This window comes from Staurois parvus, unplaced genomic scaffold, assembly GCF_062004578.1.
Source record: "Staurois parvus isolate SC_StPar_1 unplaced genomic scaffold, SC_StPar_1.0 ptg000011l, whole genome shotgun sequence".
NCBI classification, from domain to species: Eukaryota; Metazoa; Chordata; class Amphibia; order Anura; family Ranidae; genus Staurois; species Staurois parvus.
Window position 1 is genome coordinate 36,416,047 of NW_028317807.1, and position 19,692 is coordinate 36,435,738.

The 19,692-nt window shown below is 40.8% G+C and overlaps 1 protein-coding gene across 5 annotated transcripts in view; it reads right to left on the reverse strand.

Moving 5' to 3' along the window:
• Positions 1-19,692, reverse strand: part of MLPH (melanophilin) — a 100,048-nt gene that overhangs the window by 32,020 nt on the left and 48,336 nt on the right. For 2 of the 5 annotated variants that reach the window (XM_089672427.1, XM_089672424.1), the window contains 3 exons: positions 15,740-15,966; positions 4,846-4,929; positions 4,594-4,764 (listed from right to left, as the gene is read on the reverse strand). In XM_089672427.1, the coding sequence (XP_089528553.1) occupies positions 4,594-4,764; positions 4,846-4,929; positions 15,740-15,966 (482 nt within the window). The remainder of the gene's footprint in view (positions 1-4,593; positions 4,765-4,845; positions 4,930-15,739; positions 15,967-19,692) is intronic. The other 3 variants (XM_089672425.1, XM_089672428.1, XM_089672426.1) reach the window with 3 other exon arrangements.

Sequence of the window (19,692 nt, forward strand, 5' to 3'; positions counted from 1 at the left end):
TGCTTTCCCTCACACTTAAGATTCAGCTTCCTACTAATATATCACGGTAAATGGACAAAAAGGGTCTGTAAATGGGTGGCGCACAGAGAGCTGGTGTGACAGTAATTGCCAGTGTTGGCACAGCTCCTTGAGAGCTCTCAGCTTTAGTCTTGGAACCCAGCTCAAGAGGTACTTTGATCTTCTTGAAGCATCTTTAACTGTACTGTACGTACTAGTAGGACAGAAAGCTCCCATTAGCAGTCTGCTATTGCATGATGCAAGAACGGTTGGATGCCTGCTTCTGCTTTCCTCCGATTTAAAGCGATTACCAACCCCAACACATCCTACATCCCCACCAAAATAAACTTGCTTGTGTCATAGTTTTGACCCTTGGTTAACCCCTTTCTTAACTGAACCCAGATGGACTTAAATGGCTGTATTTCTTTTTTTGGATAAACCTTACTTTTTACTTCTATCTCTTAGAAAGTATTTCTGCGCATGTAATAAAAGACTCTATTTATATTACATACACACACATTCGCACCATCGGGCAAAGCTTTATTCAAATATTTAAGTACAAAAAGAATCTTACACACTCAGATCCTTGAAGAGTATATATTGTAGCATGGGTGACAACGGGTCAATATAAATATGCAACAAACTGGCATTTAATTAAGAAAAGCCCAAAGGTGACTAATCTATCAATCCAACCAAATGTTTTGTTTTAACCAAACATTTGAGCCATGCAAAAGCAGTTCTTTAAAGGCAGCTGTATATTAAAATAAAGGGGGAGGTTTACTAAACGTGGAGCACTTGAGCATGTCTACAAGACAAGGGCGCCACTTCGACCTGACCTCTTTCAATGTTTAAGCATCGCGTTCCGACGCCAGCAAACCGTGAGCCGCCTTCCCTTCACTCTCATCATGCTCGTACAGTGTGCAGTTATACAACGGAGTCCATGCTCCCCTGTAAGAATCAAATGTGGGAAGAGTCAGGGCAGAGAGTAAATCTAGAAAAATGCGGCCCGGCAGCACAGAGAGTGCAGAGAAAAACTGTTGAGATTGACTTCCAGAGTCATTGCAGAGATTTCATCAGCTCTTATAAAGAACCAGTGAGTGACAAATGCTACAAAATCTACCAGTTTTGGGTGATCCAATTACTTATCAGGGTAGGCCTCAATTATCAAATTGATTGAAGGCTTGCGTAAGAAATCCTGTATGCCTAAAACAGAAACCAATCAAATTCTCCCTTATCCTCAGCAACCGATCAAATTCTCCCTTATCCTCAGCAACCAATCAAATTCTCCCTTATCCTCAGCAACCAATCAAATTCTCCCTTTGCACTGTAGACGAATGAAAGAGAATCTGATTGCTTGCTGTATGAAACACAGTGAGGTAGATTTACTAAAACTGAAGTACTCACAATCTGGTGCATCTGTGCATGGTAGCCAATCAGCTTCTAACTTCAGCTTGTTCAAATAGGCTTTGACAACAAAACCTCAAAGCTGATTGGTTTTTATGCAAAGCTGTACCAAAATTTACACCATGCAGTTTTAGTATTTAACCCCCAAAAAGTACTATTTAAAATAGCTCTAGCTTATAGGGTTACTATGTTTGAGGTTTACAATTGTGAAAGCCTTTTCATAACTTTGCATCTTTTGTATTTTTATTGTATTTTATGTATTTGACAATTTAACATCAACTGTAGAGCTTTCTAAAAAACACTGAATTATTCACATCTCTCCCTGCCATAAACAAGCTTCCCATCTAAAGCTATTACATTCGTTATACACATGCACAGCTTTAGGGGGAAATGTAATTGGAAACTAATTAGCTTACCAATATGTTCTTGGACTGTGTGAAGAAACTGGAGCACTTGAAGGAAACACATGCACACATAGGAAGAACATACAGCTTCTATACAGTGTTCCTAGTGGTACTTAAGCCCTGCGGTAAGTGTTGAACACTTACCATGCAGCAGGATTTAGATTTGAAGTGACCCTGTTGATACACTAAAAAATAATTGAGGTAGCAGAAGCCTGTAAAAAAAGATCACTAACACTTACCTGTTCAGTGGTTGCAATTGCAATCTTCACTCTCATCCAGAATACAGTTGCTATAAATCCAACACTCTTGCTTGAGATGGATGCTGCATTCTATGGTTCCATCTGTCAAACTCTATGTCACTACAGGATGCAGTAGTGACATAGCAGCAAGCAGACTGAGCCATAGCAGGCAACAGGGGCCACAGCATCAAGTGTCAGATTCCGGTGGAAACCGCATCTCTAGAAGAGAATGAAGATTGGAGTCACTGTCTGTTCAACAGGTAAGTAATCTTCTTTTACAGGCTGCTGCTAGCTCAATTTATCTGGGGTAGTGACAGGGTTGCTTTAAGGAGGAAGTATTAGTGAATACGGCCAAATTATAGGCTCATATAAAGACTCCACTTCACTATCTATGTGACACCATAAAGACAATGGTATATGTGAACCCCACATCATTCAACAATGCACACAACAACTATTTAAAGTATGAGAACTAGGGATAGCTGGAATGGCTGGCCCAGAAATACAGCTGGACAAACTCAGGCTTTTTTTCCACTTAACAAACTGCTATGCAACTATGAGAAAAATGTTGGGTAGTACAAATGGCTGACTTCCATAAAACACCAACTGCCTTTTTACATTGGCATGCCTAACTAAAGTTAGTTAGTTATTCTAACTCCAGAGCATGCTCTAGGCCAGGGGCGGACTGACCATTTGGAAACTCGGGCACTGCTCGAGGGCCCAGGGTCAGTAGGGGGCCCCATGAGATACCTCTGGTACCTTTTTCATAGGCTTTTTTGATCATGGGCCCCATGATCCCCTATTGCCCGGGGGCCCCATGAGTTGTCAGTTCACCTCTGCTCTAGGCCATGCATGGGTCTGGCCACAGATAATGGTGAAAGGCACAGAAGTGTAAATGACAGACTGCCACTATTCTCTGGACCCAGACCTGTTCTCAGTCTGACAAGAACTTGAAGCCAAGAGCAGTTTCTGTGATAAACAGATAACCAACCACTTTTTAAAAAGATTTTAAAAGTGGAAGGGGGAGGAGTGACCAACTCAATGTTTCCAGACTGAAACTCTTTCCAGAGTGCAGACAACATAAAAACCACCAATGTGAAATAAAAAAAAATTAAAAAAACAATAAGTGAAAACTAAAAATGAGTATCTGACATCATCATAATGTAATTTTAATGTTATGTTATTTTGAAGCTGAACTGTATTGAAAATAACACATAATGCTGTTGGGCTATTGCTTTGTCTTTGAAACTGCACGCTGCTTCTTTCAGTTTATTTGATTAAATTTGTATTCAAGAACTGCTGCCAAGCAAGCTGTTTGGCTTTAGGCTATGTTCACACTAGCTTTGTCAGCAGGCATCAGACAGGCGTTTGGGAAGCGTTTTTAATGCAGTGCTGGGGATGTCAGTGACAGCCAGTTCCCCCCAGTGTCAGGATGCCCACTGCAGTCCCACAGTCCCGCTATAAGTCATTAATTGCTGCCATTACTGGTATAAAAAAAAAAATCTAGTATTTATACCACCATTTGTAGACGCTATAACTTTCAAGTAAACCAATTAATTTACACATATTGGGATTTTTTTTTTTGCAAAGACGTGTAGCAAAATACATTTTGTCCTAAATTTATGACGAAATTTAATTTGTTACATTTTTTTTTACTGGACTGTTTAAGAGCAAAAAAGGCAAAAATATAGTTTTTTTCTCAAAATTGTCACTTTTTTTGTTTATAGCGCAAAAAATAAAAAACACAGAGGCAATCAAATACCCCCAAAAGAAAGCTCCATTTGTGGGAAAAAAGTACATAAATTTCATTTGGGTGCAGTATTGCACGATCACGCAATTATCAGTTAAAGTAACGCAGTGCCATATCGCAAAAAATGGCCTGGTCAGGAAGGGGGGTAAATCATCTGGAGGGAGAGTGGTTAATCTATCAAGTATATAAAAAATTTATATATATTCAAATACATATACAGGTGCTGCGCTCCATAATATAAACATAAAATCATATACAAGTGATCATATAAATAATGATGTGAAAAACTTATTGTGCTTCAAATCAGTGCAGTGTTTCGTGCTTTTCAAATATATTACTACTTAAACACTCAAAAATAAATTCATAAATAGTCCTCTTTGTGCTTTAATTCTTTTCAGTGACAAATACAGTGTTGTGCCACACTCCCCGTGCTCTATAGATAGGTGTGCGCTCACCTCCTTAATTAGCCAAACAAAGTGGCTAACAACACTTTTGTCCTATCAGGACTGGGTGGTAATCTTCATGCTATATATATATTTCCATCCATGCCGTGGATTTATATTGCCATTTTCCTGCCACCAGAGGTCTCCATTATTCCTGCTTCCACACTGAGCCTCAATGGATAGTTAGGGATGGTTTGAGTGGTATTTCCTCCTCCTTTTAAATCCACTGCAAGCCTGCAATTCTGGTCCCGTCTGCCTAAGTGATGACGTCGTAAGGCGATTTGCAAGGTCTCCTGGGATGTCGTTTCCTCATCTATTAATCTATCAACCTCTATAAATCATTCTCTTGGACCTACCTTTTGATTTGACCTCTCAGTGGATGATTTTACTGCTGGTTTGAATTTTGGTCCTTTTTCCTCATCGGAGGATCCTCCTTTGTCACATATTTTACTGGCAAGTTCTCCAATCTTTCGTTTCAGCGTTTCCTCCTCCAGGTCAGCATCTGTGTGCACTCCATGACTTGTAGACTAAAAGATTAAACAGTGTCAGGCTGTATACAGAACATTGTCTTCTCCTATGAGAAGCCAAAGACAATAGGGTAAAGTTACCTCATCAGAATGTACAGATATTCTCTCCTCTAGGCGGTTTAGCATGCGTTCAATGGCAGACATGCGTTTGTTGAGATCAGAAATCTGTGTAAGAAGAAAATGGAGCATGTAGGAAAGAGCCCACTACCAAAGGAATCTGTTACCGCCACCATTAGTGTCAGAGAGTGACACAGATATCTCTTTAAAGAACAGCTTGAATTGAAAAAAAGTTAAGAAAGTAGAACTTGGGAGAGCAGGTGGGAGGTGAAAGCAATGCACACATTCAAAAACAAACGTGTAAAGTGCTGCACTCTCAAGCTGAATAATACATTAAATCAATAAACAATGAAAATACAAAAATGAAAATCAATAATTATTTATGGTAACATAAATAGAACAAAATCGTGAAAAAATGGTGGTTGATAAGTAAAGAAAAATCTCAACTAATAATCGTAAAAATCAACAATACCAACCAATGAAATTATAAATAATTATTGCATTCAATATATATGTGAATAAAGTGACATACTGTATACAGTGCATCCAGAAAGTATTCACAGCGCTTAACTTTTGCCACATTTTGTTATGTTACAGCCTTATTCCAAAATGGACTAAATTAATTTTTTTCCTCAACATTCTACAAACAATACCCCATAATGACAATGTGAAAGAAGTTCATCTTGAAATATTTGCAATGTATTAAAAATAAAAAATGAGTATTCACAGACTTTGCTCAATACTTTGTTGAAGCATCTTTAACACCAATTACAGCCTCAAGTCGTTTTGAATATGATGCTACAAGCTTGGCACACCTATTTTTGGGCAATTTCTCCCATTCTTCTTTGCAGTACCTCTCAAGCTCCATAAAGTTGGATGGGGAGAGTCAGTGCACAGCCATTTTCATTTTTTTCCAGAGATGTTCAGTCGGGTTAAAGCCTGGGCTCTGGCTAGGCCACTCCTTTGTTATGTGGGCTGTGTGCTTAGGGTCATTGTCATGCTGAAAGATGAACCGTTGCCCCAGTCTAAGGTCCAGAGTGCTCTGGAACAGGTTTTCATCAAGGATGTCTCTGTACATTGCTGCATTCATCTTTCCTCCGATCCTGACTAGTCTCCCAGTTCCTGCCACTGAAAAACTTCCCCACAGCATGATGCTGCCACCACCATGCTTCACTGTAGGGATGGTATTAGCCAGGTGGTGAGCGGTGCTTGGTTTCCTCCAGACATGACACTTGGCATTCAGGCCATGTTTCATCAGACCAGAGAGTTTTGTTTTCCATGGTCTAAGAGTCCCTCAGGGGCCTTTTGGCAAACTCCAGGTGGGCTGCCATTTGCGTTTTACTGAGGAGTTGCTTCCGTTTGGCCACTCTTCCATACAGGCCTGATTGGTGGAGTGCTACAGAGATGGCTGTTCTTTTGGAAGGTTCTCCTCTCTCCACAGAGAAACACTGGAGCTCTTTCAGAGTGACCATCGGGTGCTTGGTTGCCTCCCTGGCTAAGGCCCTTCTCCCTCGATCGCTCATTTTGGCCGGGCGGACCGCTCTAGGAAGATTCCAGGTGGTTCCAAAAGTTCTTCCATTTATGGATGATGGAGGCCACCATGCTCATTGGGACCTTCAATTCTGCAGAAATTTTTCTGTACCCTTCCCCAGATCTGTGCCTTGATACAATCCTGTCTCAGAGGTCTACAGACAATTCCTTGGACTTCATGGCTTGGTTTGTGCTCTGACATGCACTGTTAACTGTGGGACCTTATATAGACAGGTGTATGCCTTTCCTAATCATGTCCAATCAACTGAATTTTCCACAGGTGGACTCCGATCAAGTCGTGGAAACATATCAAGGATGATCAGTGGGAACAGGATGCACCAGAGCTCAATTTTGTGTGTCATGGCAAAGGCTGTGAATACTTATGTACATGTTTTTGTTTTTTTTTTGTTTTTTTTAATGAATTGCAAAGATTTCAAAACGAACTTCTTTCATGTTGTCATTATGGGGTATTGTTTGTAGAATGTTGAGGAAAAAATTAAATTTAATCCATTTTGGAATAAGGCTGTAATATAATAAAATGTAGCAAAAGTTAAGCGCTGTGAATACATTCTGGATGCACTGTATATTTGTGCCAAAGTGATGAAAAAGTTTGTATCAAACCGTGAAGTCCACACACCATCTGAAAACACATTATGGTGATGTGAAACCTCCTCCAGATCCCCAATTAGGTGTACTCTCACCTTTCAGTTTGACCCTCACTACAAAGGTCAAATTAGCATGAGGATAGTAGATAACATCAGAGATAGCTGAATGGCTTGGAGTAGGTGCTGGTATTGGCTGAATTCATTACTCCTGTTGGTGATCTATTTGGAGTGGAATACATTAACCTGTGGAGGTTTCTGTCTATGGCCAAATTTCTGCCCGGGCTGTTATCCTCATGCTAATTTGACCTTTGTGATAAGGGTCAAACTGAAGGGTGAGTGTGCACCTATATGGAGATTTGGTGGAGGTTTCACATCACCTTATTATGTTTTCAGATGATGTGTGGACTTATCACAGTATGATACAAATTTTTTCATCACTTTGGCACAAATATATACAGAATGTCACTTTATTCACATATTAACATGCATTGATTATTATTTAATTTTTATTGATTTTTATGATTATTGGTGTGGATTTTTGTTTACTTTTGAGCAAGGACTAATTGTCCGAAACGCGTTGTATATTTTTTGGCTATGCAGATGCTTCCATCATAAAGGATTATACAGTTGGAGAGCCGTCCATTCCTGTTCCTATCTTGATCTGCAGGCGCATCGGCAGCTTCCAAGTCTGAGCACCGGGTAGTAGTGTCCTTACATCTGTTTCTCCATTATCCTCATGCTAATTTGACCTTTGTAGTGAGGGTCATATCAAAAGGAGTACTGTACATCCAGTTTGGGAATCTGGCAGAGGTTTCGTATCACCATATTGTGTTTTCAGATGAAGCATATCACAATTCAATACAGACCTTTTTTTATCACTATTTGGCACAAATATACATGTCACTATAATCGCATACTGACACACTTATTATTTATAATTTCATTGTTCATTGATTTTTGTCAAGTATTAGTACAAATTTGTATTTACTTTCCAACTGCCAATTTTTCACGATTTTGCACAATTTCTGTTACCTTAATTTTATTGATTTTCATATTTTATTATTTGTTCATTTATTATTTAGGTCTGAGAGCTCAGTGTTTTACATGTTTATTTTTGCATTTCACCATTTAAGCTCTTTGTGCTTGCAGCTTAATTATCACAGTTTGTAGTGCAAATCTTTTGTTTTACAATACATACATTCATTCATATCTATGTCCTCAATTTTTTTTTCCAATCTTGCCAAAAACTTGATTAACTACTTGTCAAGTCCTAGATTTATAGTGATAAAGCCACAAGACACAGACCACAAAGGTAGCCTAGGACTTTAAACCAGCAGACAGGCAAAGAAGGCTAGCGCAATATAACACTACACTACCCTACCCCAAATCCAAAATTCTCACTTGCTTTAGTTTGGAGATGCTTTTTTAAAGCAACGTTTCTAGCATAATATTTAGATTCATTGGATGGCAGATACTTTCATAGCCACCAGGGGGCATAATTTCAATTTGCTGGGCTGCAATGAAGTCACTTACAAGAGGTTTTCAATAGAATATTAGATCTCCGTTGAACAGTTACAGCAGTAGCACACAAGTTGTCAACATTTGAGAATTCCAGGAATACTTAATTCTGCATGGCAAAACCTTAACCAACAGCAAATTTTATTTTCTCAGAGCACAGACCACTTCATTATATCAAAATGTTGAACATAGTTTTTAGATGCTGTTTTTCATTTAGAAGTCATCCGGAAATTAAAAAAAAGGTTGATAAGAACCAAACATACTAAAGTGGACTTAAGGTGGCCATAAATGGTTCGAATCTGGTTTAGCTGGGACTGTCCAAGATAGGATCCATTTATGGGCAGGCTGATTGTACCCAAGTCGATCCATCGTAAATGACGCAGATGTCAAAGGTCAGTAGTGATGCAGAATGCAGAGGTAAATATTAAGTGATGCATAGTTTACAGGTCAGTTGTTAATGACCCTCTGTCTCACCGAACAGTCAAATAGATCTACCCTGCACAGCTTTCTGCTGTTCTTCCTCTCCTTGGAGTCATGACAGTATTTGCTGTACTGCAGCTCCGGCTCACCTCCTCCTCCTCTTCTCTGGTGCAGTCTAAATCACCCCACATCCCAGGCATAAACAACTTGGATCTTAAAGCTGCTGAAGCTACCTGTGACAAGTACAGCTGCAGTGAAGGCACAGTGCAGCTATGACATGGAACTGGGAACTAAAGGTGTTTCTTCAAACGTGTTGTGCAAGGTTTCAGGGCATGGTGGTCCCCAACTCCTTTGGGGCCTGTGTGGCCGGTACACATTGCACCAATGGAGTATACATCACCACTGTCCACCTTTAGTGAGGCACTGGCCTTAAGGGATTGCCCAGGCCCTGTAATGAGGAAGTGTCTGTGTTTGATGAATCTGGAGAGAATCCCTTTAAAGTTTCAGGATTTGGCCTGGTGTTCATTCCATGGCAGACTCTATGTGAAGGGCAACCTGAAGCATCACTCTACGGAGAACCGTGGTTGTCCAAGAGTGGAGTGCAGTGGGGTGGAGGAGATAATGGCCCATTTCTTGCTTAAGTGCCCCTTCAATATAGAAGTCTACAAGCGGGTGGGTGGGGCTCTAGGCATCCCTTTCCTTTCCCGCTTGAGTTACGCGGAGTGGTCTTGTGGAGCCTTTCAAGATCACTGGGATTTTGAGACATTTTTTCTAGTTAGTTTAGTAGTCCGTTACTACACATGGAATGCACAGTGTCAGGTTTCCACGTGGAAAAAAGTCCTTACTGTCCATTCTGGGTGAGGTTGGGAAGACTTGGGATCTTGAGAAGGACAGGTGGCACCCGGGGGCCTGGACAACACATGAAGGAATGTCAGGTCCCTGTAGTTGCTGTCTGTCAGTCTCTGGGTGCGTGGCTTCTCTTTCTGTCCTTTCACGTCCCCTAGATTTTTATAAGATCAAATTTTGGAAAAAGGATGCATGCATGGGATAAATGTTTAATTGTTTCTTAGCCTGAGGGTGTGTTTAGGTGGATGTAGGGTTGTGTTTTACATAATTTAGTAGTTTTCAGATAATAAAATTATGTTTCTTTGTACAGTATATAGTACTATTTATGTTATAATCAGAAAAAAGCCAGTTTCTTTCTTGTTATTTGCTGATGTAAGTTTGCTTGGTTTTGTGTGTATATATATATATATATATTCATTTTTTTGTATATATGTAAATATGTTTTTATCAACAAGCTGTATGTTTTCAAGATTTTAAATAAACAAAAATTTACGTCACCGCTGTCCAAGAAATCTGGACTGCACAAATGAAATGACGTCATACATCCCAGGAGTCTTCAGGAGGGGTTTTCTTAGCTAAGAGCCCCCCCCTGCATGCCTGAGGTAAGGGCAGATGGTTTTTAAGAAGTAAATGTTACATGATTCATCTGGCCTTCCTCAAGATGGGCACAGCCAGATATGCTCATGGATGGAACATGGATGGAAGGATGGGTGAGTTTGCTCTGCATATCAAAATTAAATAGCATTTTTGGTGCTCAGATACAGTATAGCTCCACTAACTACAATGGTTTTATGATCAAACTGATAATGCCAAATCACTAATTGGTTTGTTGGAAATATAGTATGTATAAAGTCTGGGAATAACACATTTTTACTACAACAAATGTACTTATTTCAAATGTTATTATACATAAGGTAGGTAATGTAATTTAATGTAAAACACTCTCACAATTTCCCACTAGGTGTCAGCAAATGAAATGTAAAGGTTGCATTTCATCTTAAAGCTGAACTGCAGGAAAAATATTAATCGCTATTTAGTATAGGTATGTACTGATAAAAAATCTTACATTTATTTTACAATAGCTATAAAATATTAATATGACAATAGAATATTAGTATTGCATTTTCATTACAACTAATATAAGTATTTTAATATATTTTTAGATTTCTGTAATCTCAGCGTGCAACACTCACTCTGCGAGAGGGAAGGTCCACACAGTGACTCAGTTGGGGCTCTTTTGTCTTGCAAAGTACACAAGTGCATGCTGAAGCGCACAGTGCGCAGAAGTCACCAACTGTCTGCAGAGTCAATAGCTAAAGACCTCCAAACTTCATGTGACCTTCAGATTAGCACAAGAGTGCGTAAAGAGCTTCATGGAATGGGTTTCTATGGCCGAGCAGATGCATCCAAGCCTTACATCACCAAGTGCAATGCAAAGCATCGGATGCAGTGCTGTAAAGCACTCTGCCACTGGACTCTAGAGCAGTGGAGACGTGTTCTCTGGAGTGATGAATCACGCTTCTCTGTCTGGCAATCCGGTGGACATATCTGGGTTTTGCAGTTGTCAGGGGATCGATACTTGCCTCACTGCATTGTGCCAAGTGTAAAGTCTGGTGGAGAGGGGATTATGGTGTGGGGTTGCTTTTTTAGGGGTTGGGCTTGGCCCCTTAGTTCCACTGAAGGAAACTCTTAAGGCATCAGCATACTAAGACATTTTGGACAATTTCATGCTCCCAACTTTGTGGGAACAGTTTGGGGATGGCCCCTTCCTGTTCCAACATGACTACGCTCCAGTGCACAAAGCAAGGTGCATAAAGACATGAATGAGTGAGTTTGGGGTGGAGGAACTTGACTGGCCTGCAGAGTCCTGACCTCAACCCCATAGAACACCTTTGGGATGAATTAGAGTGGAGACTGTGAGCCAGGCCTTCTCGTCCGAAGTCAGTGCCTGACCTCACAAATGTGCTTCTGGAAGAATGGTCAAACTTTCCCATAGACACCCTCCTAAACCTTGTGGACAGCCTTCCCAGAAGAGTTGAAGCTGTTATAACTGCAAAGGGTAGGCCAACTCAATACTGAACCCTACGGACTAAGACTGGGATGCCATTAAAGCTCATGTGCATGTAAAGGCAGGCGGCCCAATACTTTTAGCATTATAGTGTATGTATTTCAATTGTGTGTTTAGCTGTTAGCAAAGAGTTTTTCTATAGGTACCAAATAAACTGTGTACATCTCTTGTAGGTAGTCACCTCACATGCAGTTAACAATGTCAACAATAATCTCGCTGGCTGTGAGGAGAAGTGGGACAGTAATTATATCATACTCACTTTTTCATGCAGGAATGTTGTGTTTTATGCAAATATTTGTTTGTGGTTCTTGCTGTTTTGTGGTAACCTGTAGACTAGAGGATTAGCTGTCCTCTGTATTTCTCTCCAGCAGCCAGATTTAAACGGCCATTTTGTTGTAGCTCTCCTATATAAACGGAGCACAGCCACCATTTGAAAGGGCCCTTGTGTGTATATAGAAAGGAACAGATACCCAGCCTTGCTAGGGCAAGCTAGGCTTTAGTTAGGGAGAGTATTCCAGCCTCACGGACAGAACAGGGATCCTCTGGAGTCCTGCCTATTATCACTGTTGCTGAATTTGAGAAGAAAGACTATCAGAGTCGGTATATCTTACTGGTATACCAAGACTGCTGCATTTGTGTCACCTGCTTATGGACACCAGCTTCTGGCAAGGAAACATTATTTTCTGTATATAACACATCTGTGCTTGTATTAAACTGCAGAATTAAGCTGCAATCTATACCTTCTGTGAATGTACTGTGTACCTGTGCCTTATAAGCCTATAAGAAAACCATTTATCTGCACTTTTGTAAATAATATTTTCCACTGTTGCCTATCCAGCAATTAAAGCTACTTTGTTTGCAATAACATGCCGTGTGATCCCCTCTATCAAGTAGCCAAATTTAGCCCGCCTACACTCTTTTAAATTCCCTAAGGGCCGGTTCACACCATGCCTGCACATGAATCGCACAGGAAAGTGTTGTGCATTCCTAGGCATTTCACATGCTTTTCTGTGCGGTGTGATTTCAGCCCATTAATTTTGAATGAGCTAAAATCGCACTGTACTACACCAAAAGTACTGCATCATTAATTACCTCAATAGATACGAATGCAGCAAATATATCAAATAAAGTGACAAAGTGACTCAAAAAAAACCCCAAACGTTAGTATGCAGGGTTACGGTAAAAGTTCCAGATGAAATATAGATATAACTGCTTATAATGTTGCCATGGCAACGCCCCTACTGTAGACGTATTGTTGTTATACGAAACGCGTCTAGGAGGAGCCCTTGTATGCCGTGATGTCACGCCGCCGGATCACGGAGGTCCGGCGGCCATCTTAATCACCCAGCTGGTCAGTGTATTCAGCAGCCTGTATGCTGCTGTTTTAAAGATAATCTGTGCTATTTTTAAGATACTCTATGACCCCAGGTGATCTACCCAGACCAGAGGAGGGAAGCCTCAGACCAGACCCTGTTGTAGACAACCCATTAAAGGGGCCCTCTGATTGACATCTCTAACACCCACAACCACAGCGGAGGGGATCTTGTACCAGGCTGCACCCTATAGGAGACTTCCGGTTGATACATTCGATCTATGCGCATTAAGATTGCACTTCCGGTTAGTGTGCAATCTTACTATTTCTCCCCGGATGATATATTATCTCACACTGGGATAGGAAAGCGGTTATATCTATATTTCATCTGGAACTTTTACCGTTACCCTGCATACTAACGTTTAAGGGTTTTTGAGTCACTTTGTCACTTTATTTGATATATTTCCTGCATTCTTGTCTATTGTTCATTACATATTATCTAGGTAATACCGGACTTTTTCTGAGTATATAGATATATTTTAATTTTCATTGATATACTCATTGTTTTTGCGCTGCACTGTTTTATCTTTATTACCCGTTGGAAAGGTTTGTGGTTCCTTTCCGGTGCAATTGGCTGCTATTGTATGCGCTCGCTAGGTTTCTACCTTCTCTATACATTAATGACCTCAGCTCTCCCCAATAATGTTTTCAACTCCCCCACCCCACATCGCCCCCAAATTGTCCCCTACACCTGTATTACCTTTGACTGTGACAGGGAGGGCGCAAGGCACAGCAGGTTTGAACAGAGTGCTGGGCGATACAGGCTGCAAGATGGTGATTAATTGACAGGACTGCCCTGCATCCTAACAACCAATCACCTGCTTGTTAGCTTGGGCAGCCCCCACCCTCCATCCAGAGCCATCTTGCCTGCCACAGACGGCTCCAAGAGAATGACAGCAGTGGTGGCTCCTAAATGGCCAGACCGCAACCAGCCATGATGTCTGACATAAAGTTTAAAGTGACAGGGTAAGACCAGGCAATTGCGACCCCTGCGACCCCTGACGTTATGCCAGTGCTCACACCTCTCTTGCAGCCTCCTCCAGACCCTGCACTTTCTGTTTCCCAGGCTTGCCCCCAGCTTCTTCCTGGTAGCAGCATGGCGTAAGAGGGTGCTTTTATGCAAGGAAGGGTGGGGGACTCTTGACTTCTGATGGTGGGGGTGCTCTTGACATCTGATTTAAGAGGGGGTGCTCTGGACATCTAGTCTTACAGATACAACCGGCCCTTTGAGGTAAACCACAAAGATTCAATTTTGGATGACATCCTTGTTCTATAGTGTTTCCCTTCCCTCATCTGGTGGCAGCTACATAAAGATTATGTAAGGAAGTGAGGGAAAGGTGGAGGAGTTGGGCCAGCTCAGAGAGTAACTGGACACAAGTCTCAAACCAACTGTTTACCACCATCACAACTTTTCAGTGTCTGAAAACCAGCTCGATCACTGAATTGATTATGAGTGCCACCTACATACACTACTACACCATTAGTGCAGCTTTACTAGGTGTCACTACATGGCCTTGTATCCAGAAATGTGCACTGCTTCTTCCCTTGTGATGCCTTAATTTCAATCTGAATGCCCTCCTTGAGAGAGGTGTTTTCTGGATATCTTTCATTATTGCATTTGCTTGTAGATATGATGAGATGGAAGGGTTAACTTTATTTCAATATTTCCTGTCCAAATGCTCATCGTTGAACTCTTCTAATGACAATCAGCCATTAATGTGATTTTTCTCCTGAGAGGTGCTTATTCCAAGAACAAGGCACATAAAAGTAATTAACAAAATCATACAAAGGAGTAGAGGGGCTTAAGAGGGATGTAAAAAATGAAATCATTTACATCAAAAGTAAATCTTAGCCGTGATTCTAACTAATGAGCAAGCACTGAAAAGAGTCTAATTACATCTGTGGAAAACACATCATGCCCAGCACACTCCAGACCGCTCTCTGACAATGTCATATTGAAAAGGATGGGGACAGTGACCAGGCTTGGTTTCATGGTCAAGCTAACATTAATTAAGAGCTTACATAAAAAGTTTTATAAACATAATTTCAGGTTTATCCATTCCCACTGAGAACCACAGCAGCCAACATGAAATCTCGAAACTCAAATCTTTAAAAAGGTCTAATCTAATTTGTTGCTCTGTGTTACAACACATTTCATACCACCAATGCAGGCTGCCTTGACTTACTAGATATAGGTATTTGTAAATTTTATAAAGAAATGCCTGCAGCAGAAGCTCAATAAAGTCACTGATTACAAGCTCAAAAGTTCAAAAGCTTGGTTTGGCATCTCCAAATTTATGTATAGCTCATTGACGGAAATTGGGTTTCTAAAATACAAACTCTCAAACCTGTCAAAATGAGACAGTGCTACCCCCGTGAAACATTTTTGTGCATATGTTAGTCTTTAATTATGGAATAATTAATAACTCGTTAACATAAATGAGGCATTGTTTCTGTCTGGAACAGTGTAGACGGGTGTTACCAGTTCTAGGACTTTGCATCGTATCTAAAGTTTGAGATTAACTTAATCAGCTCTTCAGTCAAAAGTCAAAACATTACCTGATTGCCTGAATGATGCACATTTTCTTGAGAAGATGCTCGACTCCTGCGTCTTGGGGGAGCTTTGGGGGCAGCGCCCCTCTCTTCATCCGAAGTGTCCATATCCCCAGAGTACTGTGATCCCTTGGGTACAAGGGAAGGGCTGCCTTTAGGGAGATAGCGGGTGCGAGTTAGTTGGGGATCAGGGAGGGGACAATTTACTTGGGATTCTGTTAAAGCAGGAAGGCCTGGAAAATTAGGGTAGGAAGGGGAAGAGGTTGAAAATAATACATTATTCATAGCAGTTATACAAGAAAATATTTACTGATAAGGGATCAGTCTTTCAATGAAGAATAATGTTCTATAGGTTTTGTTCACAAATAAGAGAATAAACATCCACATAAACATCAAACAAACCATTCCGGATGGATCTTAGCTTTCATACCCATCCACTATAGTCAAGTGCTGGTCCAGTTTGTCTCACAGCAGATAACTACCAAAAATATGAAGGGTTTACCACACAACTCAACTTTGAAAACTTTTTTTTCTTAAAATAGATGTAAACCTTACCTTATCATTTAATTTGTTGTGTACACTGTATACCAAAACAATTGTCATATTTTTCCCATAAAAGTTTCTGTATTCTGGTTATTTCAAGGGTGTGGAGATACCACAAGTCAGGCCACTCTCATTCAGTTTGGAAGATGGGAGAGACCTGTTCCAGCTCTGTCTAGCCTCTCACTGCAGCAATAGAGCATGACTATTGTGATGCATTGTAGACTAATTGCAGCCAACAACAGATCGCTATTAGAAGTGATTTGCTGCTGCATTGGGGGGTCTAGATCTGATAATCACTCACTCCAAACTCCAGACCCATATACTGTATATATATATATACTCATCGGCCACTTTATTAGGTACACCTGTTCAATTGCTTGGTAACAAAAATTCCTAATCAGTCAATCACATGGCAGCAACTCAATGCATTTAGGCATCTAAATACAGTGAAGACAACTTGCTGAAATGTAAACTGAGCATCAGAATGGGAAAGAAAATGGATTTAAGTGACTTTGAACGTGCCATGGTTGCTGGTGCCAGACGGGACTGTTCTGAGTAGTTCAAAAACTGCTGATCTACTGGGATTTTCAGGAACGGCCATCTCTAGAGGTTTACAGAGAATGGTCTGAAAAAGAGAAAATATTCAGTGAGGATGTGGTGTGGACAGAAATGCTTTGTTGATGCCAGAGGAGAAATGGCAGACTGTTTCAAAATGATAGAAAGGCAACAGTAACTCCAATAACCACTCATTACAACCAAGGTATGCAGAATGGCATCTCTGAACGCACACCACATCGAACCTCGAAGCAGATGTGCTACAGTATCAGAAGACCACACCATTCCCCTTGACTCATCTGGTGCCATTCCTGTCAGCTAAGAACAGGAAACGGAGGATACAATTCACACAGGCTCACCAAAATTGGACAATTAGAAGGTTGGAAAAATGTTGCCTGGACTGATGAGTCTTCATTTCAGCTGCTAAATTCAGATGGCAGGGTCATGTTTTGGGGTAAACGACATGAAAGCATGGATCCATCCTGCCTTGTATCAATGGTTCATAGATGTGCTACTGACAAATCTGCAGCAACTGCATGATGCTGTCATGTCAATATGGACCAAAATCTCTGAGGAATGTTTCCAACACCTTGTTGAATCTATGCCTTAAAGAATTAAGGCAGGTCTGAAGGAAAAACCTGGTACTAGTGAGTGTGTGTATGTATGTATATATATATATATATATATATATATATATAGTTATATAGTATTTCTTATTGTAGCCAAGTGCCGGCTATGTCCTTATGCAATGTGGGCAGCAGCACAGTGGCTAAATGGTTAGCACTCCACCCTGGCAGTACTAAGGTCATTGGTTAGAATCCCAACCATGGCACCACCTGCCCGGAGTTTGCATGTTTTCCCTGTGCCTGCGTGGGTTTCCTCTGGGTACTCCGGTTTCCTCCCACACTCCAAAGACATGCTGGTAGGTTAATTGGATCCAGTCTAAATTGGCCCAAGTATGTATGGATGTAAGGTAGGAACTGAGGGTTAGGGACTGATGTGAATATACAATATATATGTAAAGCGATGTGTAAATTGACAGCGCTATATAAGTACCTATAATAAATAAAAATAAATAAAAAAAATTCAGGGACACTTTCCACATAGTGGCTAGTACTGGGACAGCTACATCACTTCCTGTGAGCAGGGTGGATCCAATTCTTAATAATACAAGTGGCCGGCAACTTGTAAATCTTTATTGGTTACATAAATACAGGATCCATAAACTGACGCGTTTCGGCTTCACAAAGCCTAATTATTCTGCCAGCAGAGGATCGTTCACCCTGTAGTCTTATAGCCAATACATACTATATTACTATACTATATTCCTAAGTGCTGGTTGAACTACACATACCAGAGAACTGGCAAACGAGAAGGACACTGCGAAAGCAGATATATTCTACAGCAAGGAACATGCTCACTCTCTTGGTGTGGGATTCAGAGCTGGACACAGGGGGACTGCTGTTCTGCTACACAGAAAGATTGCAGGCCTAGTGCCTCAAGACTCTGCACAGGAGTTCAGCACAGTGGTGATGCCGATCACCACACTAGGATCACATTGAGACTGTCACTGTGCGTTCCTCACACAGACATCGCTACTTGCTGTGCTGATGGCCTGTCAGACTTTAACTCTGCACATCTCTGCAAACACTCAAGAGCCTTTGAAAGAAATCTTTTTCCTAGAAGAACATGCTATCCATAGGATTGGTGGTCAGGTGGATGCCCAACTTCTTTTTGTTGTCACTCTAGAGACACTGCATGCAGACACCTTTATACCACAGTTACCAGGATAGTTTTGCTTTAAGCAGTACCATAGCTTATCTGTTTAACTTCATTGAATTAGCAGTATTCACGAATGTTTATGGGCCTCACCATTGCTAGCAGATGATAGCGGAGACTACCATATCAGGAACATTTAACATCAAAGGACTCAAGCTGCAATCTCTAGTTAAAGGGATCTCTTCCTTCCTAAGGCCATGGTTGCACAAACTAAAGTACCAACATATATTTATGCCAGAGTATACGTTTACATAATTCTCTGCATATCCTTTGTAACACAGGTGAGCCAGAGTGAGTAGATAAGTCAACAAGTCTCTCCCCACTCTTTCTGCCAGTGTTGCAATTAAATTGTTGAAGCTTACTTCCCATGCTTGTATAATCTGTTAAACGTTGCTAATTGATTGTTTACATTGTACCAGTGTTCTGCTTTTATGTATTACCGGGTTTGTGCATCCTGATCCCATTATTCCTTTGGTCCATTCTGTTGAACAAGTCTAATGTAAAGGTGTTACTAAAGAATTGTGTCTCTTGCATTATTATTCCCTACTATTGAAATATGTCTGAACCCAGAGGGTTAGAGGTGTGGCCTCTATAGAGGTTGTGCTACATTCCATCAGTAATGACATCACATGATCTAGATGACATTTGCATTCACTGGCATTAAATGCTCACATAAGTCAACCCAATATCATTCCAGGTTTTAGCGATTGCAAACCTTTGAAAAAGTCACCAACAATTTACACAAATCGTATTTTTCTTCTGTTTGCATCGTAATGTGGCATTAACACCCCGGTCACTCCAGGTGTGACTTACCATGCCATGTGAGTTGTAAATCGCATGGAAAGTTGCACCCTATTGTCTGCAAGTAAAGCAGTCATATCAGAACGATTCTAACTTGGTCAGAGCTGCACCGTTTTCTAAAGTAGTGCTTGTACTTCTTAAGGTGCGACTTGCAATGACTGAAGGCTACTGATGTCTTGCAAGTCGCACCTCAAGTCGGAATGGCATCCGACTTTCAAATCGTGCGACTTCACTGGAAGTCGCACGAATTCAAGGTCAGATCGGTGTGACCTAGGTGTAAA